Source organism: Xiphias gladius, chromosome 19 (genome assembly GCF_016859285.1).
Source record: "Xiphias gladius isolate SHS-SW01 ecotype Sanya breed wild chromosome 19, ASM1685928v1, whole genome shotgun sequence".
Classification (NCBI taxonomy): domain Eukaryota; kingdom Metazoa; phylum Chordata; class Actinopteri; order Istiophoriformes; family Xiphiidae; genus Xiphias; species Xiphias gladius.
In genome coordinates, this window is record NC_053418.1 from 16,363,528 (window position 1) to 16,381,638 (window position 18,111).

At 40.6% G+C, this 18,111-nt stretch overlaps 3 protein-coding genes across 3 annotated transcripts; 1 reads left to right on the top strand and 2 right to left on the bottom strand.

Annotated features, from left to right (window-relative positions):
* The first annotated feature begins 2,147 nt into the window (after positions 1-2,147).
* On the top strand, positions 2,148-4,729 carry LOC120804948 (coiled-coil domain-containing protein 42 homolog). Its single transcript, XM_040154695.1, has 7 exons — positions 2,148-2,188; positions 2,296-2,422; positions 2,879-2,971; positions 3,093-3,284; positions 3,860-4,081; positions 4,201-4,359; positions 4,454-4,729. Exons 1-7 carry the CDS (start codon positions 2,148-2,150, stop codon positions 4,580-4,582), a joined length of 963 nt encoding a protein of 320 aa, XP_040010629.1. The 3' UTR covers positions 4,583-4,729.
* A 2,254-nt stretch (positions 4,730-6,983) lies between these two features.
* On the bottom strand, positions 6,984-10,843 carry LOC120804949 (protein limb expression 1-like). The gene is made up of 6 exons (XM_040154696.1): positions 10,768-10,843; positions 9,933-10,138; positions 8,988-9,128; positions 8,770-8,865; positions 7,571-7,648; positions 6,984-7,448 (listed from the first exon to the last, which is right to left on the bottom strand). Exons 1-6 carry the CDS (start codon positions 10,841-10,843, stop codon positions 6,984-6,986), a joined length of 1,062 nt encoding a protein of 353 aa, XP_040010630.1.
* A 1,338-nt stretch (positions 10,844-12,181) lies between these two features.
* On the bottom strand, positions 12,182-17,407 carry riok2 (RIO kinase 2 (yeast)). The gene is made up of 10 exons (XM_040154186.1): positions 17,176-17,407; positions 15,628-15,766; positions 15,409-15,525; positions 15,031-15,206; positions 14,804-14,892; positions 14,506-14,697; positions 14,315-14,407; positions 13,493-13,897; positions 13,059-13,158; positions 12,182-12,706 (listed from the first exon to the last, which is right to left on the bottom strand). The coding sequence occupies exons 1-10, from the start codon at positions 17,239-17,241 to the stop codon at positions 12,545-12,547; spliced, it is 1,539 nt and encodes a 512-aa protein (XP_040010120.1). The 5' UTR covers positions 17,242-17,407; the 3' UTR covers positions 12,182-12,544.
* Between the last annotated feature and the right edge of the window lie 704 nt (positions 17,408-18,111).

Consider the following 18,111-nt stretch of genomic DNA (forward strand, 5'->3'; position numbering starts at 1 on the left):
ACGAGTTTTTTTTGCTTGTCTTTTTAGCTCTTTAATTCATTGTGGCGACGTCTCCAATAGACTGTTTGACCATGTATATTCTGGAAAAGGGCTGCAGGACATCTGGACCAAAACCCATTTATTAACTATTAACATTTACAAGACATACTATGTTGTAACCTAATATATAGAGTTGTACTATCTGTTGATATCCGTGCAAAACTAATGGAGTACAATAAAGTAAATGTGAAATGTTTATGGTAAGGGCTGTTTTTTTAAATTACATTTTTAAGTTAAGAAGTTCCCATTCTGTTGTTTGAATAAAGGCTCTCATGCATCACTGTGCTCCATCTAAATTCATTGTCTTGGTAATAATATTGTTTTGAGTCTCTGTTCAGTAACAATTCAATTATAAAGGTTTATCAACCATTAACAAGTTTTTATGGTTTAACACTTTCTAATAAATGTGAAATTCATAAAGGGTTTTCGGTTTCTCAGTTCCTAATGAGTCATTAGTTAAAGTTAGTCAATTATACATGTTAATAAATCAAGTCTGCAGTTGTAAATGTTAATAATCAGTTTATGAATGGTTTGTGTTCCAGGTAACCTCCATCCAGAAGGATACAAAAACTCCTTCTCACAAATGCCCCATCGAAGGGGTTTCCCCAGTGAATTGAAGTGAAAAAAAAAAATCACACAAAACTTCTCTATTTTGTTCACACTCAAGCTTTAATTGCTTTACCAATTTTAACGCAGCCTTATGCTAGTAAGAGGTAGTAGCAGTACAGTATTACCCTAAGTATGGACCTTGCTGCTGTATTAACAAATGTGATAAAAATTAATATGGCCTAATGTTGTAGGTGGTCAGATACTCAACATGAAAGGACTCAGATCAGAGTTAGGAACAAAAACACTGAGATGAGAGCTTACCCTCTTTTGACTCAGCCCCTTGACTTTTATTGAAAAATCTTTAAAGTAACTTTAAACAGAGGCTCTGGCTTAGGGACCCCCTCAAATCCAGGGGCTCATAGGCCAGTGCCTGTTTTACCTGCTCAATAATCCATTCATGGTGGTGTATTGATGATAGGGTTTAAACTAATTATTGTTTTGATTATTGGATAATTTGCTGATTATTTCTGATTATCTTGATGACTAAATTTTGTCTATAAAATGCCAGAAAGTACTTGGAAATGCCCATCCAAGAACCAGAGATGACATAGTAGCTTTTTTGGTCAAACCAGCAATCCAAAAGCCAAAGATATTCACTTTACACTATTATAAGACAAGCTGGCAAGACAAGCTGTAACTATGTGATTTTGACACTAGACGGCTGTTTTCAAATCCATCTGCTGAAGGGAGAAGTTTCTTTGTGCTCACTTCAAACCTGAGTTTAAGACAAGCCTGTACGAGCAAAATTCTGCGATATCTCAACCTGTCTGGAGGCCAGTTGTGGTCCAAATATACAACTTAACACAAGTTGGATGTAAGAACCTGAAACCCGATGCACCAACACTGAGCACTGACTTTACTGTGTAGGAGGAGACACATCTTCTATTTTCATAATCATAGATTCTAGATTCATCAAATAGGGAAGAGGAACAAAGGTGCTTTAAAGAACTTTTAACTAGCTGGTCAACTGAAGTCTTTTGTGGGAAAAACCATATCATCTGCAAATTATTATTAAGATAAGTATTTTTATATCTGAAAAATGTTTAAAGGGATCTTTCAAGAGCTGGAACCATCAACTGTTTGCTTGAGAAATTACTTAAATGATCAATGGATATAGTTGAAGAGTTTGACTTACATATCAAATTAATATAAAGACCATGTTTTTGAAGTTTTGGTGGGACCATGCTTTTGGTTAACATTTAAATTTCTAGTTGTTGATCAATTTTCTAGTAACTGACTAACTGACTGATTCATCGCCTAATCTTTGCAGTTCTAGTAGAGTCTGACGAATAGATTAAATATTCTATTTATTTATTTAGTTATTTGCCCTGAAATGCCGGATTGTGCCTTTAAAGGTCCCGGGTGTGTGTTACCATAGAAACGAGACGCAGGAACCGCACGCTCACAGAAAAGTTTGAAAACAAACTTCAACGAACGACCAGAGGAGGAAGAGTGTGCATCGTGAAATCGCTCTGAAAGTCGTCAAACAACCAAGACTCATGAGTCTGTCGAAGCCCATCCGTCGGGAGCAGGTCTCACGGTGAGTCGATGTGGCGCGGTTCTCCCCGTCTGATCCCGCGAAGCCCGGAAAGAATCAGTCCGAGCGACCAGTGGCAATAACCCACTACTGCGCTTGTGTGTGAACAGGGGGCCGTGTGCGGGGGCCAGCCTTGGGACGAAGGGAGCACCTGACACAAGCTCTGCCGTCTTTGAACTACTGAAGAAACGCCGGGAGGACGAAGAGCTTAAAGCGGTGTTACAGGAGCGCAAACAGGTGGGCAACCGGCTAAAAGCTGGGTTTCACTGCTTTATTAGAGGACTTTGGACGAATAGAGATCAACGCCAGGAAAGCAGAACAGCCTAAATAAAACAAAAATAAACAGGGCAGCATGGTGAGCAACATCACCACGTAAATAGTAACATAGGAACATAACATAAATAAAATAAACAGACTTCAAGCCAAATTTCTCAAAACAGTTCCAATAAAAGCACAGTCCTCATAGCTTTAACATTTTTGAAAAAACTCCTCTTTAGTTCAATTTCCAAAACTTGACTTACTGAATTTTCATTAATGTGTGTAAAATTTGGCAATTAGGAAAATAAGATAAATTCAAAAAACGCTTCCATCTTCCTCCCTGTAATTAAAGATTCCAAGGAAAACAGACATGCATTTGAGAATCAGCGAATCTTCCTAAGTAAACTTTTGTCTGCTGTGTGTGTTTTTATGCAGAAGTTGAAAGGTTTGCAACAGCGCGTAGATGAGTTGCGCCAGAACCTCCAGAAAGTGCAGGACCTACAGCTAAGCTTTGATATGTTTCTCAAGGTACAGTAGGTTACCATATTTCACACATGACTCCTGTATTAGACTCTACATAGAGGATTCCGGGTTCACAGCTGGAACTGGATGACAACGGCCTAACTAACTAAAATCTCCTTCTGTGTAGGATGAAGCTGCTGATCGAGTCATTGAGAAAACAGAGAGGGAGAGGAAAGAGCTTCTTCAACAGGACGCGGAGATACAGAAACTAAAGGAGGAGAAGGTCGAACTGATGGAGAGGAAACAGAAACTAGAGTGTGAGGTGCAGAGACACACTGTGTACGAGGACATCATGGAGCAGATAGTGAAAAGGACTAAGGTAGGCTACAGCATTTTTATGTGGCAGAGAAACGTGACTAAATTCATTCACCAAACCATTTGTCAGTTGAAAGTCTTTTTGAAACGCATAGGACCACCTAACATGTCAACTCCAAACCAAATCAGTTATAGTTTCCAAACTATTACACATAACTCATCTTTTTGATGCTCTGAAAGCATAAATGCCCAACGGCTTTCCTCACACAACCCCTTCAGTATAATGTAAGTATTCTTTAACTGAAAAATTTCACTGAGGGTCCAAAGCTCAGTTTGACCCCTGGAGATTGTTTAGTCATGGTGGTAGCCACTCTAAGTCTTGACTCACCGTGTCTCTGGATGAAGACTTGAACAGTAGCCACACTGCGTGAAATAACACCTCTGGCTCTTTCTCCCTGCAGGTCGATGCTTTATTTCAGAAGATTGCAGTAATTTGTGTGATGCTAGTAGGAGTGGTCTTTGTTTCAGGCGAGGTGTCCCGACTGTGCCGTAAAACACTATGGAAAACCCTGACATGTTTTGAGGAGATAATGAAGTTGGATTTCGGGGCTACGCCTTTAATGTGTGTGTGTGTTACAGTTTGAAGATGTGGATTCGCTCGTGGATCATTTGCAGAGTCAACTCCACTTGAGAGACCAGCTCTATCAGAGGCAGATTGAGGCAGAGGAACAGGCTGACCGACAGAGAAAAGCACTGGCGGCACTGGAGGACCAGTACGACTTGCTGCAGCTGCAAAAGAACCGACAACTCTCCCGGCTCCAGACCGAGCTGGAGGAGATGCGCTCTGAAGCTCTAACCTGGGTACCACACATAATCCCGAGTCAAAATCCGATGTCAGAACACATGGACCAGATCAAATGTTGCTTAAAGACTCAACTACCATCTTCAGTATGAAATTCTTTGTCCCTGTCCTCATGCAGGAAAGGAAGTGGAACCACATTCAGGAAACTGCGGCAAAGAAAACACTGCTATTGGGACAGATTAAGATGGCGACCCTCAACCTCTATGAAATGGCAGCTGGCAGTTTAGGAGAAGAGGAAAGTGTCGATATAAACGACACAGAGAAACAGCTGGACAAGGCACGTACCCTGACAGAGCAGAGATGCCGACAAACAGCCAGAGTGACAGAAAATGATCATCGTAACATACTGTTTCCCACTGTCTCCCTCTTAGATTAAGATGTTCATCCAGGACCACGAAGACATCGTGGAACAACATCAAACTCCCTCGCAGAGACACAACGATGGACAGAATAGAAACAGGGGCAAAAAGTGTATCGCAACTCACTCTAAAAAGCACTGATATTTTAGTTTGAACTTAAACATAAGTTTGTTGTTCAGTTGTTCTAATGTAAAACTCTGTGAGTTAAATGACCTTTAAACCTGAAGACATAAATTTCAATAAACTGAAGACACTGAAGAATGCAGTCAACAAATGACTATTGATCATTCTGACAAGGATCTGTTTTTCAAGTACTGTATATTTATTCTGTAAGTAATGAAGACGTATCAGGGTTGGGGGTAAAATTATCAGACATTTTTGTTCCAGAAGTGGGCTCCCGCCTTCATTTTATGGTTTTAGTTGTTTTGAATTTAGAATAAAGACCTATGTTCCAAACCAAAGACACTTTTATATATATATATATATATATATATATATATATATATATATATATATATATATATATATATATATATATAGCATGCCAAGTATGTCATGATTACCTGCCAATAACTTAATGAGTTTAGTTTGGTCAATTATGACCGTAAACTCCATCAGTTGAACAAGATCAAGATGCAAATAATCTGAAAAATGCCTAAAAATTTTCAAAGAAATAATATGTCATAATAAGTCATTCACGTTAAATGACCCTGAATACAGTTTTAATAAGCATATGAAGAACTAGTGTCCAGAGTATACACATTGATTAATTTTTCCAGTAATTTTGGCACTCTTCAAAAATGAGTTTGTACCTGGTTTCTTCCATTTATTGTCAAACTTTGAGCAAGATCAATCTCTGTTTTTAAGCCAAGAAGTAAAACAGTATCAGCCGACATTGGTTTTAATGAAAACCAAATATGTTACCACCACTTAAATATTAAACAGCTACTGTGAAATGTTAGATAAACTAAACTTACCTCTTGGAGTACTCTCTCTGCCTGTCTATTCTCAAGGATGAATTTGTTGAGCTGCATCTTCAGTTGCTCAATTTCCTGTTGCATACTGGTCTGTTTCTTTCATTTCTTGATAAGTGGCCGGCACTGCTTGTCTGCTGGTAGTGACATGCCTGCTTCTTGTGTGTTGTTCCCTTGCAAAGAATGCTGCAATTTATTCTAGTGTATGGTGAGGAACATGGTTTGTATCCACCCAGCGTCATCAAGCGTCAGCAGTGGAAAGGTGTGCTATTGAGTGAAATTTATGTGCTTAAAGAGCTAAAAAAGACAAGCAAAGTGTTATGCTGGAGGAGAGGTGAGGTAGCGGTAGGTAAAGATTTTCCACAACCTGGAAACCATAATGTTCTTTTTAATGACTTCTAACTGATCTATAGCATTAGCAAACGATTTCTTAACCATTAATTACAGCTTATAAACCCTTTATAACTGGTGCCTTAATCAGAAACCAAGGTAATAATGCAAGAAAAGTATCCCACAAATCTAAAATTAATATATAATATTTCTCAAACATGTAATCTTTAATCGATTACAGTTTTTAAAAGGGCTTTACCATCGCTAATAGCTTTCATATGAATGCCAAGGCAGGTCATGAACAATGGAAATAAAAATTTATTTACAAATGTTTATTACAATGATAAGCACAATATTTCCCTTTAAAATGCACTCACTCCCTGTCCTCAACCTGATCTACAAGATCCGGTGCATGCTCGTGGCCTGTATGGATTTTTTCATGAAGAATATAGTCAATGCTGGATCTTATAATGACAGTTGACCTGACCGGTCATCCTCTGTCACATTCTAATCTCATTGATGCCTAGAAAACGGATTGTTTTATACCTAGCTGCTCTTTGACATTATAGAATAAATGTGTGTCACGCTCATAACAGACTCTGTCTCATAACATCCAGTCGACACGTCTCCCACAATTTCACAAAGTCAGTCAGTCTCCATTGAGGAAATTGCTATGCCAGATGACATGCTCAAAAGGGAGGAAGACAGGAGGAGCGAGGAGAAGCACTGAGCTGCTGGTAGGTGAAATGGCACATAGGCTAAATAATTCAAACCATTTTAAAATTCCTGTATTCGAAGTTGCAGTCGACATTGGGTATCTTAATATACGCCTCAGAAAGACAACAGATCTGAACATTAATAAAAGGTAAGGCAGTAAAACTGAGTTCTTTTCGTACAAAAACAGATATGGTCGCTGCTACAGTATAACATTTACTACTAGTTGATTTAAATCATTTGAATGCTGTGGTTAAAGCTGCAAATACACTACACACATCTTTAGCTCTATATTCACAAAAGAGTGTTAATAAGGTTAGAGCATAATTAATACACAAATGAACACAATGTTTTTAGCTCTCGTGATTACAGGACTCTTATGATTACAGAAAACCTGATGACCACGAGCGTGCTTGATATGATCTGTTCTCCCAAACAGATGTCACATGTCGAGTGGCAGACTTTTAACTCGCTCAGAGTCAAATGACAGCTTTGATCGTCCATCCTGTACCCCCTGCTTCAGTCTATTCAAAGTTCTTTAAAGTCACATAAGTCTGCTGGGAGCACGGTGAAGGACTGTTGGAGGCCATGCGTTTGCCAGAGGTTTGACAGATTGTTTGCTTTGTGTTTTTATGAGGAGTGGGTGAAGGACTGCAGGGCGGGGTTAGCTGGACTTCTGTGTCCTGGCTGTATAATGTGTGTAAAGGAAGTTGTTCATGCTTGTATGTGTGACTCGTTGTCTGGCTCGGGGCTTTAGGTGTGTGGTGAATGTATGCTTGACTCAGAGCCAGGCTGAGGATCTCTGTCTTTTCCTTGTAGAAGCGCAGCTCTATGCCTCGACGTCGGGCCAACACCATCTCCCTCTGTGCCACCTGCAGCTCCTCCCCGAGCCGCCCCGGTGACCTCTGCTCCCGTCCGAGCCAATCCAGAGCCATGCTGCTGCTCATGTACTCATCAAGACCCCGCTTAGAGTAATAGGCAATCACACTCTGAGAGGGAGGGGGAAAAAAAGGTGCAAGCATCACTACAGTATATAGAGGCAGAGATACTGATGTTTTATCAAAAGTTGCTCTAACCAGGGATGAGATATGTCCTTGGAAAGACCCTATACCTGTCGAGAAAACTGCCTTTCCCTCAGAACTCTCAGTGTCCCGTTCCAGTGCAACAACTGGAAAACTGTCATCATCTCCTACAGAGGGATAGAGATGGTGAGAAAATAGGTGAGAAGGAGACACATAGAGAAAGTTTGGAGCAGTTTGATGAGTAATGATTTAAACAGTGAACCTAAACATCCATTTCTGTGTGTGTACATCTGACAAAGATAACACATTATGTGGGCATGTCTTGAACTCACACCTAAACTGTGGATGATTGGTTTGAAAAGATATTGTAAATCTTTATGCACAAGGTAGGTTTCCCCCATGATTTAAAAAACGCTGTCTGGCTAAACAGCTGCCATGTGTTAGGAGCTAGTGACATTAGTGTTAAACAGAGAGAGTCTATACATTAACCAAAATTGACCTAATGAGTCACAGATGGAAACTGTCACATTTAAGTTGTCTAGGGTTCATGTCCACGCTGTACCTGCCGACCTGTTTACTCTTTTTCCAGCTGTGCATCTGCGTTATGCTACTTCTTTAGGATTCTGCTTTACTACTAAACTATTTGCCACCTCCTGCACTAACTGCATGTATAAACCATGCAAAGCACTGACAGCTGCATACCTCATGGCTGATGCTATGTGTGCAGGCTTTTGTATGTGTGTGACTAAATTTCAGTGTCAGTGTATGAACATGTGCGCACGTATGGAGGTGTGTGTATTACTTGGAAGCTCTCCATCTCTGTGAGTTGTGCTTTAGCAGGAATGATAATTAACCCATTTCCCCCCACTAATAACCCTCTGTCTGCAGGCATATGCTTATTTACACAACGGTAGAAATATTAAGTGTTTCATACCAAGACTCCCTGCCAGGGTCTGACTGAGAGTGGGATGGGGTGGGAATAAAGAGGCAAAAACGAAGTAGGGGTGTAATGATAACACTGTATGGTGGAATTACCACCCAGTGGTTGTGATTTTTGTTTTGTTTGGCTTAATAGTTCCTAAGTATGTAAAATTAAAATGAACTAATTTGGGGTCCAAAAATGAATAAACTATTTAATATCCCTTAGTGCAAAGAAGTGCTTCACAAAGCCTGAATCCTTTGAATTAAATAGCTCTTTCACACGATTACCACATGACCCCACATGATTTATGAGCACAGCTACAAGGAAAACAGAGTTTACAAACTAGGCTCCGGTTTTATGTTTTACCTGGAACTCCAGCATCGTCCTTCCTATGTATGAGTGGAGGAGCAAACTGTAGGTTCCTATGCTGGTGCTTGAGTCACATGCATCTTCTACAGAGACCTTTACAGAGACAACAGTGCAGGTCAACATTCATGTGGAGGTTAACTCTTCTTCTCTGTCATCCCTATAGTCTGCCTTGCAATAAAGTTTAACAGTGTGTGTTTGCACTGTCTCACACTCACAGCACTGTCTGCAGCCGCCTGCTGCAAACTCTGAGTGATGAACTGAGGGTTGATGCGACGACACGGCAACTCATTCACAAGAGAGTTCATCAGAGCCACGCGAGCGGCATCCCTCCGAGCTTCTGCCTGACTGTCACACACCTAAGGATGTGGAGGTGATGAACATGAGGGTTAAAAGGTCTGGGATAGTGCAAAAGGGGAGGGAAATGAATTTCAAGTTTGTGACTTCAAACAGAAATTTTAGGGTCTGCTGACATGTGCGAAGCCTAAATGGGCTCGCTCGCTCTTACATTATGATGATTTTACACTTGACTACAGCTAATCATGGGATCAGAACTCAAATCACCCGTGAGATTAAGACATTAGAGGCATTCACAGATAACCAATCACATGCCTGGTCTGAGCTGGGGGCTGCTGTCTGGATCACAATGAGCCCATTGAGAAGCACTGTGGGATTTAAACTGAACAACATTGATTTTTAACACCCTTAAAAGTATGTGCGACAGTGTGTTAATTCCCACTGAGTGTTCTTCAAGTCCTGCTTGAAAGCACCTACCCTCTGAATGTGGAAGTTAATGTAACACAACTTGGCACAAATTCAAATGCTTTTGGTCAGAAAAACAACAGTTTTTAAGAAAACTTGATTCTGATGGCTGTATACTTCGGAATATTATGTGAAATAACTGTTACTTAATTTGAAAAAATTGCCGTACTAGTTATTTACATAGACTGAATTGAATTCCTGACTCGCTTTTATTACATTTACAACTGATCTTACCATTTCCATGCCCTCAGCAATTTTATTTTATTTCTGGTCACTTATGTGCACTCACCACATGCTGGTGATATCTCCAACAGCATATTATGGATAACTAGTGTACATTCTCGCTCATTAAGGCAGTGCAGGCATGTAACATTAGACAGCATTGATGATGACAAACGCACCTTGTAGTTACCAAAGCAGCTTCCACCAGGAAGCGTGACATAGCAGATGTACGGGGGACCAGGGGAGGGTGCAGACTCGTACAACAGTAGGCTCTCTCTCTGGATGGCTGCATCCCCACCAGAACCGTCTGAATCACTGAGGGAACCATTTAACCGACTCGTCTGCTTCTGCTCCCAGAAGTTATGGAGCATGCCCACCACATTCACTGCATAAACATGGATGTTGAAAAGAAGACTGACACTGCTGAAAACATCCATGACCTTGACACAACGTAAACCGTTGGAGTGTAGATTCATGTATTTATCTCAAGGAGACTCAGTTCATATCTTGATTTCCTTCTGATACAGAAAACATTCCAATAACTCTTCTGGGTCATCATTAGAGGTGAAGTTTTTAGATAATGTGTAAATGTTAAATATACAAGCCAGACATCTTTTTAAATCTGCATTTCCAGACAGTGTTTATTTAAGTAGAATCATGAGCTGAAGGGAAACACCCCATAACTCAGACAAAAATAGCATTTTGTAACCTTTTGAGCTATTTCTATCCCTGAGATGGGTTTTAACGTTTCCCGTGTCCTTCACTGTGTGCCAAACAATTCACTGCAGCAGGGATAACTTGACTGACACTTGTTGGAGGCATTGCACTTTACAGGGAATGTAACAAAGTTATGAGAAAACAATAAACTGCTCACCTGTTTTTGTATTATCATTGTCAGGTCAGTTGGAAACACAGCTGTAAGTTGCAACAGTATGATTCTGATATTTAAAACACAACGACTTGTCTATTTCCTGCTGAAACTAACATTACATGTGTTGTTTCTCAGTTACTCACAGTCTTTGGGGCTGGTGTCGATCTCAGTCTGCGACAGGTACGACATGATGCTCTCCTCAACTTTCACTTTACTCATCCTCATTCAATGTTTACTTCCACAGCCACCTCAAACACTTTCAGTCCTCTTTTCTCAGCTCCCAAACGCTTCACCGAAATGGTCCATCAAAATGGCACACACGCCATCACAGCTCAAGATGGGAACATCATACGAAATACTCTAAATCTGAAAGCCCCTCCACTCTCCCTTTCTGCGCCTCCTTAACTCCCTTTCTCCCCTCCTCCTCCTCCTCTCCTGTGTGAACATCTCACCAGGATTTCTCTTTTGAAGCAGACCACCTTTGTCACCCTCTCTGCCAATTAGCTCACAGGGCCCCTCACTCTTTCTACACATGCACACACATGCACGCGCACACACACACACACACACACACACACACACACACACACACACACGCACAGAGGTGCAGAGCAGGAATGCTGAGCCCCTCCCCTCGGGCCTTGCAGCTGGCTAATCCCTCAACAGAGTTGGATAGTTGAATACCTGCACAAAGTTGCCAAATTGAACCACAGACGCCATAATGTACCATCCTCAGGAAGACGAAAACCATGAACAGTTCTGTGAGTGGTTCGGTATATAACTAGCGGCTTCTTTTGCATGTAAGTATCCAGGATCATAGGAACAATTCTGCCCAACATGTAGTGTCTAAGATGTGTGGGGGTGGGATACTTTTGACTTCACACACTAGTTTGAGCCCACTGAGACCAGGCTCTGAGGTCCATTCACTCTATTCAATATGAATGGCCATTGTTCAAGTCTGAATTCACCCACTCTCTGAAAGCCTCTTATGCATAAATGAACCAAACTCTGAGAAAGAAGCGGTTCCTTAGCTCCCAGGTCCTCTACTCTCTCATCTTTTACTTTTCTCACTGTGTTAAAATATGTAAGTGAAAGAGAGCGGTAGACCTTTTTTTCCCCCTTCTAATAGTTAAAGTCCTGGTGTGTTCTGGGGCATGTATGTTGCCAAATGCTTGTGTCAGTCTTTACCATTTTGATCGGCTGCTGGGAGGTTGGAGGTACTGAACTATTCAAACAACCGTAACAGTGGGAAACCTTTGAACAACGGGAGTTTCTCATAAATAAAAGCTCTCCCTGAATGCATTCGGGTTGAATCTTAAATCCAAACCCACATTAGTCACTCTGTCAGCAGTATACCCAAACTGGGAATGAACCTGACACTTAGATAAGGGCAACTTATTGTATCTGTTTCTGTCTGTTGTAGTAATGTTGGAGGTTAATATGTCATATGTGAGTATCAGTTTAAAAAAAATGTGCCCAACTTGAGTGGCAAGCACATTTAACTTTTGAAGGCAGTTCCATTATTTTGACCAGACAAAGATAACACACCTAAGCAGATACGTATAAATGGTTTAATTGTTAATCAAATCACTTCATTATATTTACATTAGACTATTGGTAAATCATGATGGCCCATCCTCATACTTGAGAGTGAGGAGATTTTCTGATTTTCTGAGAGCCAACTAGAGAAATACAAACAAGCCCATACTGTTTCACTTCAGTGTGATCTTTGTTTTGTTATACCTCCCTCTAATTTTTCCATAACAGTACAGAACAGCTGAGCTGTTGCACAAGTCTTGTTTGATTTTGCCATCAATCAAAACGTGTTAAAACTCTTACAGAGGAACCACACGGCATGCATGTTAACCAAACAAAAAGCATGTTGCCATGAATTCCAGCTGTCCATCACTGCAGTCCCATTTATCCCCAGAAGTAGGCGCTCTCCAAACTAGACTTGATGTTATTTTGGTTTTCCCTCCTGGATTTGGTCACCAAGTTGGCCTCTCCCTTCTGCAGACGTCTCCTCTGTGCTGCCTTCTGCTGTTTGGTGAGCTGCCTCCGCACCGTCTGACGGACAACCTCCTGCATAACACACGACAAAAACAGCAGGTTACTACAGATGAACGTGCAGACAGAACACTATGTAGACATATTGCTTCTGCTACATGTCAGCCATTTTTTCCACAAACTGAAACACCATTTAATGCTCTTTAGCAAAACCCACAGGACAGTCCGGTTTTTCTGTGTACTGGGATTGCTACAATGGGTTGTGGAATGTCTAAATATTCATACGTTCAAAGTGATCAAATCAACCGGAGCGGTTGTATTTTGTAGTGGTACTGTAATAGTGTCCCTGTCTGTAACCTTGACCCCTGTATAATACGCTTAAGTCCAGACAGCTGTGTGTGTGTGTGTCTGTCTGTGTTTAACTTACTGGTGGTATGGTAGAGCAGCTCCCTATGCTGCCCATTGTGGCCTCACTATCCACCCTCCTCCTCCTGTGTTCTGCCATGTGCAGAAGACTGTCTGAGTCTCTGCAGGAGAAAAACACACCAAAAAATTTTTTATTGCTATTATGGCACATTTTTACAACAAAACACAGAAGTTCACTGTTGTGTAATTTGCATGCTTTTTTTTAATAAACAACCCTTCCCTATTTGACACAAATTATGCGGTATTTTTTTTTTCCAGATGTCTGTCTCTGAAATTCATTGACCATTTCTCAAGCTGCTAGGCTCTCGTATTAACAGACCTAAAATTATTTGTTGGCTTGGTACCGCAGCTGTAGGTGGAGTATTCAAACATAAAATCCTCATCTTATCAAATATGCGTCACTGTGGCGCTTGTATTGTGTTATCCTTCCATTACCTGAAGGGTTTGAACTCTTTGTTAGAGGCAGAAAGGTCTGGACACTCATCCTCTACTTCCTTCAACTCTTCCTCTAAGTCTTTCTCTGTTTCTTCATCACTTCTAGCAGCAGATGTTTTCTCAGTCTCCTTTTCTTCCCTTTTTTCCTCCTCCTGGTCTCGTCTGTCTGCATGTGTGTCGCTGACTTTCAGACCCTCCAGTTCCAGCATTACATGTTTATATTCCTCCATATCCAAACTCTCCTCTTCTCTTTCTGCTTCCTCGCCTGTTGCCTCTTCGTCATTATCCTCCTCTTCATCATCTTCCTCTCCCTCAGGTCCAGCTGGGTGTAGCAATGCACCATCTCTCTCCAGATCTTTGGTGAAGCCACTAGCTGAGACTTCAACATCTAGAGAATACGACCGCCTGTATGAATAAACGGTGACAACAAAAGATCAATTAAGAGTTGTTTCCCTTCAAAGTCAGTGTTTGAAATATATGTACTGTAAAGAAGTAAAACTATTCCAATTCAAAATGTGACTTTTCTCAGCATTGGCCAATATATTACATCATTGGCCATTAAATTGTTGTTTTGCAGACACATACAACATAAATGCCAGCAGGTAAGCTCTGTAGAAATTAAACCCCCCCCCCCCCAAAAAAAACAAAACATGTTCTACAAATGAATAAAATTGAGTTGTTTAACCTGATAAAAGAAAAAGACAACAGGAGAGCAATTTCAATGTTCACACTAAAAAAGTATATTGTATATATCCAGCACAATTTTCATTGTATGTGTCTGCGTTTGTGATTTATTTGAACCTGAAAAATAATAGCAGTTACCTGATGTCTTTGAAGGTTGGAAAAAGCTCACTCTCGTAATTGAACCTTTTTGCAAAGAAATCTCTGATACATTTCACGTCTCGGTCAAAATACCTAGAAGCAAAGTATGGAAAAGTTAACAACATGTACATCTTTTGTTTGTTTTATTAATTTTAACCATTGATTTTCAACTTTATGGCAGAGAATCCAACCATTCAGCATTAGGATGTGATGTGGACACCATTTGAGGGAAGTCGATCATAGTTATGTGGTCCTGGTCATCCAACATAAGGTTGAACTCGTTAAAGTCTCCATGGATCAGGCCGTGATTGGCCAGTTTGACTATAAGCTCCATGAACTCATTGTACAGGGCTGGTGGATCCTGTAGCTCATGCACCTGACACCTGGAGGAGAGAGAAAATACAGACAAATTATATAAGGAACAGAAAGTACAAAGAGTGTACTATGTAATATTTTAAAACAAGAAAGAAGAATGGCTTGTTTGCATACAGTGGATATCCATTGATGAGCTCCATCACTACAGCATGTCTGTTGTAGTCCACAGGTTTGGGAACGGGAAAGCCTCGATCATACAGTGCCTGACAAATTAGGAGATGATTTAAAAGATGCACCACACAAACTGAACTCTTGTGGCACATCTGCACACGAATTGGTTGGTGACATTTTCTTTTTCTCTTCCGCCTAACTTACATACTCTCTCTGATTTGTTACATTACCTTCATGTAGGCGAACTCCTTCATGGCAGAGAGGCGAGAGAGGTAGAGCCAGGACATGTTCTTCCTGTGTTTGTGGTAATCTCTCTTGTTCTTTAGGTTCCTGAAGGAGGTACGACCCAATCTGTGAAGCTTCAGCGCATACTGCTCCCCGTTTGGACTTGCCACAATATATATGTCTACAGGAGGTAAACACAAAGAAAAATTTTATATGAACAAGAGCATATGACAGACTGGCAATGAAGCCTAGAAATCTTATAGCGAACATACTCTCATTTACATTAACATCTTGGGAATCTTTAAAACTTTAACGAACATTAACGTAAAAACATTTTAATGATTCATATACTTGACATACTTTTTGGGGTTTTTCTCTCTTACCTGACTCTTTACCCACTCCCATCTGGTTGCCGACTGAAATGACCACTTCCCTGGAGCACAATGTCTTCAGGGCAAGGTAGTCATATCCTCCGTAGTTCAACCTGTAGCCCTGCACAGCTGAAATAGACATATACACACCACATTTGAAAACTAACCTACATGTACCGTCTCTATCTGTACTTCTGTGACAAAGCTAGTGTCGCTGTGTGTTTTTCTTACTCTTGCTGCGTTCATAGACTACGAGTTTGTGCTTGACAAGCTCTCTGAGAATCTTATTACAGCCGCCATGTTTGAGGCTAGCGATGGATGACAGGAGACTCACTGGAACGATCTCATGGTTCTTCATCCCCATCTCAACCTGTGTGAGGGAAAATCCCCAGGATGAAACAGAATATGATTATTAGAGTGTTGAGAGCGTTGAAATGAGCACTGCTTGATGAGACCATGGTATGGAATTTTGATTACACTAGTAGGATTTCAAGGCATTTTTAAAATGATTTTTTAATGGCACGTTTGCCTTTATTTGACACTCAGTGGAGAGAGACAGGAAAAGAAGGGTGAGAGAGGGGATGACATGCAGCAAATAGTCCGGGCTGGATTCGAAACCAGGCTGCTGCGGAGAGCAAGCCTTGATATATGATACTTGTTAACCAGGTGAGCTTCCAGTGCACTCCTTGAAGAGGCATTTTAACACAATACTTACAGGCCCATATGTATGATTACATACATATGGGCCGTAACAAAACTGTAACAGTTTTTAGGTACTGTAATCATTCCTCCTGTTTATACTGACCCTGAAGAGATTGCGTCCTAACATGATTCCAATGTAAGTGATGGGGGACAAAATCCACAGTCCACTTTCTGTGAATCAATGCCGATACAATCTTTTTAAGTACAGATTTCCTTCTTTGACTTACTCTGCCACTCAACAAGGGAACACGAACAGGGAATTCGCACTGAAAAGGAAGATATCTACTTGATTTGGTTAACACAGGTGGCTAAATCCTCATATTAGCTAAAGGCACTATGGAATACATTTTTACACACAAAGCGGGCTGTGGATTAGGGCTGCAGCTAACGATTATTTTAATTATCGGTTAATCTATCTGTTCTCAATTAACTAATTACTCGTTTGGTCTATGAAATGTCTATCTTCAAATATCTTTTTTGGCGTGACCAACAGTCCGAAACCCAGAGATATTCAGTTTACTATAATAGAAGAGGATTGATTACTGCAACTAATAACTCATTCAATGTACATATGGGCATGTAAATATCGCTTTGAGATAGATTTTAAAAAAATGTGAACCTATGCTTTAAGGTGAAAGGAAACTCATCACAGTTAAAATGCCACTGGTTCCATTATTGACTGATACTTGGTCTTAAAACTCCAGTTATATCTACCACTGCTGGTATCTGCTTGGCCAACATGTCCCCATAACGAACATATAATGATGCATTATTACCTGGTGGTTATTGTTAGCACCATATTCATAGCCAACACGTAGATACAGATTTATATAACACATTATTTATACGTGGTGATTTGTTTTCTGTTAATTAACATCCAACTGACAACACTACCCCTATTTTACCCACTGCAACGGTGACAGCTCGTCGGGCAACTGTTTGACAGCCTCCTTTTGAGCCCTTAGGTTTGTTGACGTATGTATAGTACATGTGGGGTTGACTGTTTAATGACAAAGCTAGCCTAGCACAGGCTAACTCAGCTGGGGCAGAACTGACTTCAGTTGGCGCGCTACTTACCGCCGTGAGGACTCGGAAGTCATCTCGAGACAAGTACCTCAGCACCACGACATTCAGCTTCCCCATGTTTCAGCCGGCGCAGAGACCGTCAGCGCGTATAGACCGCTAACGCTGATGTAGCTGGAGCTAGGTCGTCCGCTCTTTCAGTAAACACATGTGCAGGGCGGAAGCTCCGCGAACGGAGGACACGTCACTTCAGGTTTACGTTTGACGTCGTCTCGACGGACCAAAACACGCGGTACGTGGAGTAGGACACAAGATTAGATAACAAATCGTGAGCGTAGGCTTTTAATTAAATCGGACAATAAAAGCTCATAGCGTTAGTATTAACATCATAAAGTGGATGTTTTTCAATACAACTGACCTTTTAACAGGCATTAACGCACATAGGCGCAACCACTCACATTAAATGCTGCATTGCATTAATTGCTGGAGTCCTGATTAATCTTGTAAATTCCACCAGTTCTATTGTGCTGTGTCCCATTATGCAGACTAATTTTATGGCACAATATGAAAGCGCACTGCGTTCACAAATGGAAACATTTTGGAGAGACCTATCGTAATTTTTACTCGTAAATATTATGAGATAAGGTTCTACTATTTCATAATTACGAGGAAAGTATCCGGATCCTGAGGTAGTTTTCTCGCTATTTGACAAGACATAGACGCTAAGGCTACCTGATTTGATTCGCATTTATTTCCTCTTTGGTTTGAGACAGTCGCAAATAATAATGTTACTGAGTAATATGGATGGTATTATTAGCTTAGAGTTTGTTTTTTGTCTATCGTATATAATGTGATCTTAAATATCAATAAAGTGTGTATTTTTTAAGTTTGGAAAACTTTTACAAAAAACATGAAGTATAACGTTGAGTTTCACTGAGGGCTACAACTTCAGCCCCGTTTTGTTAAGCTCATATTTTGGAAAATTAAAAA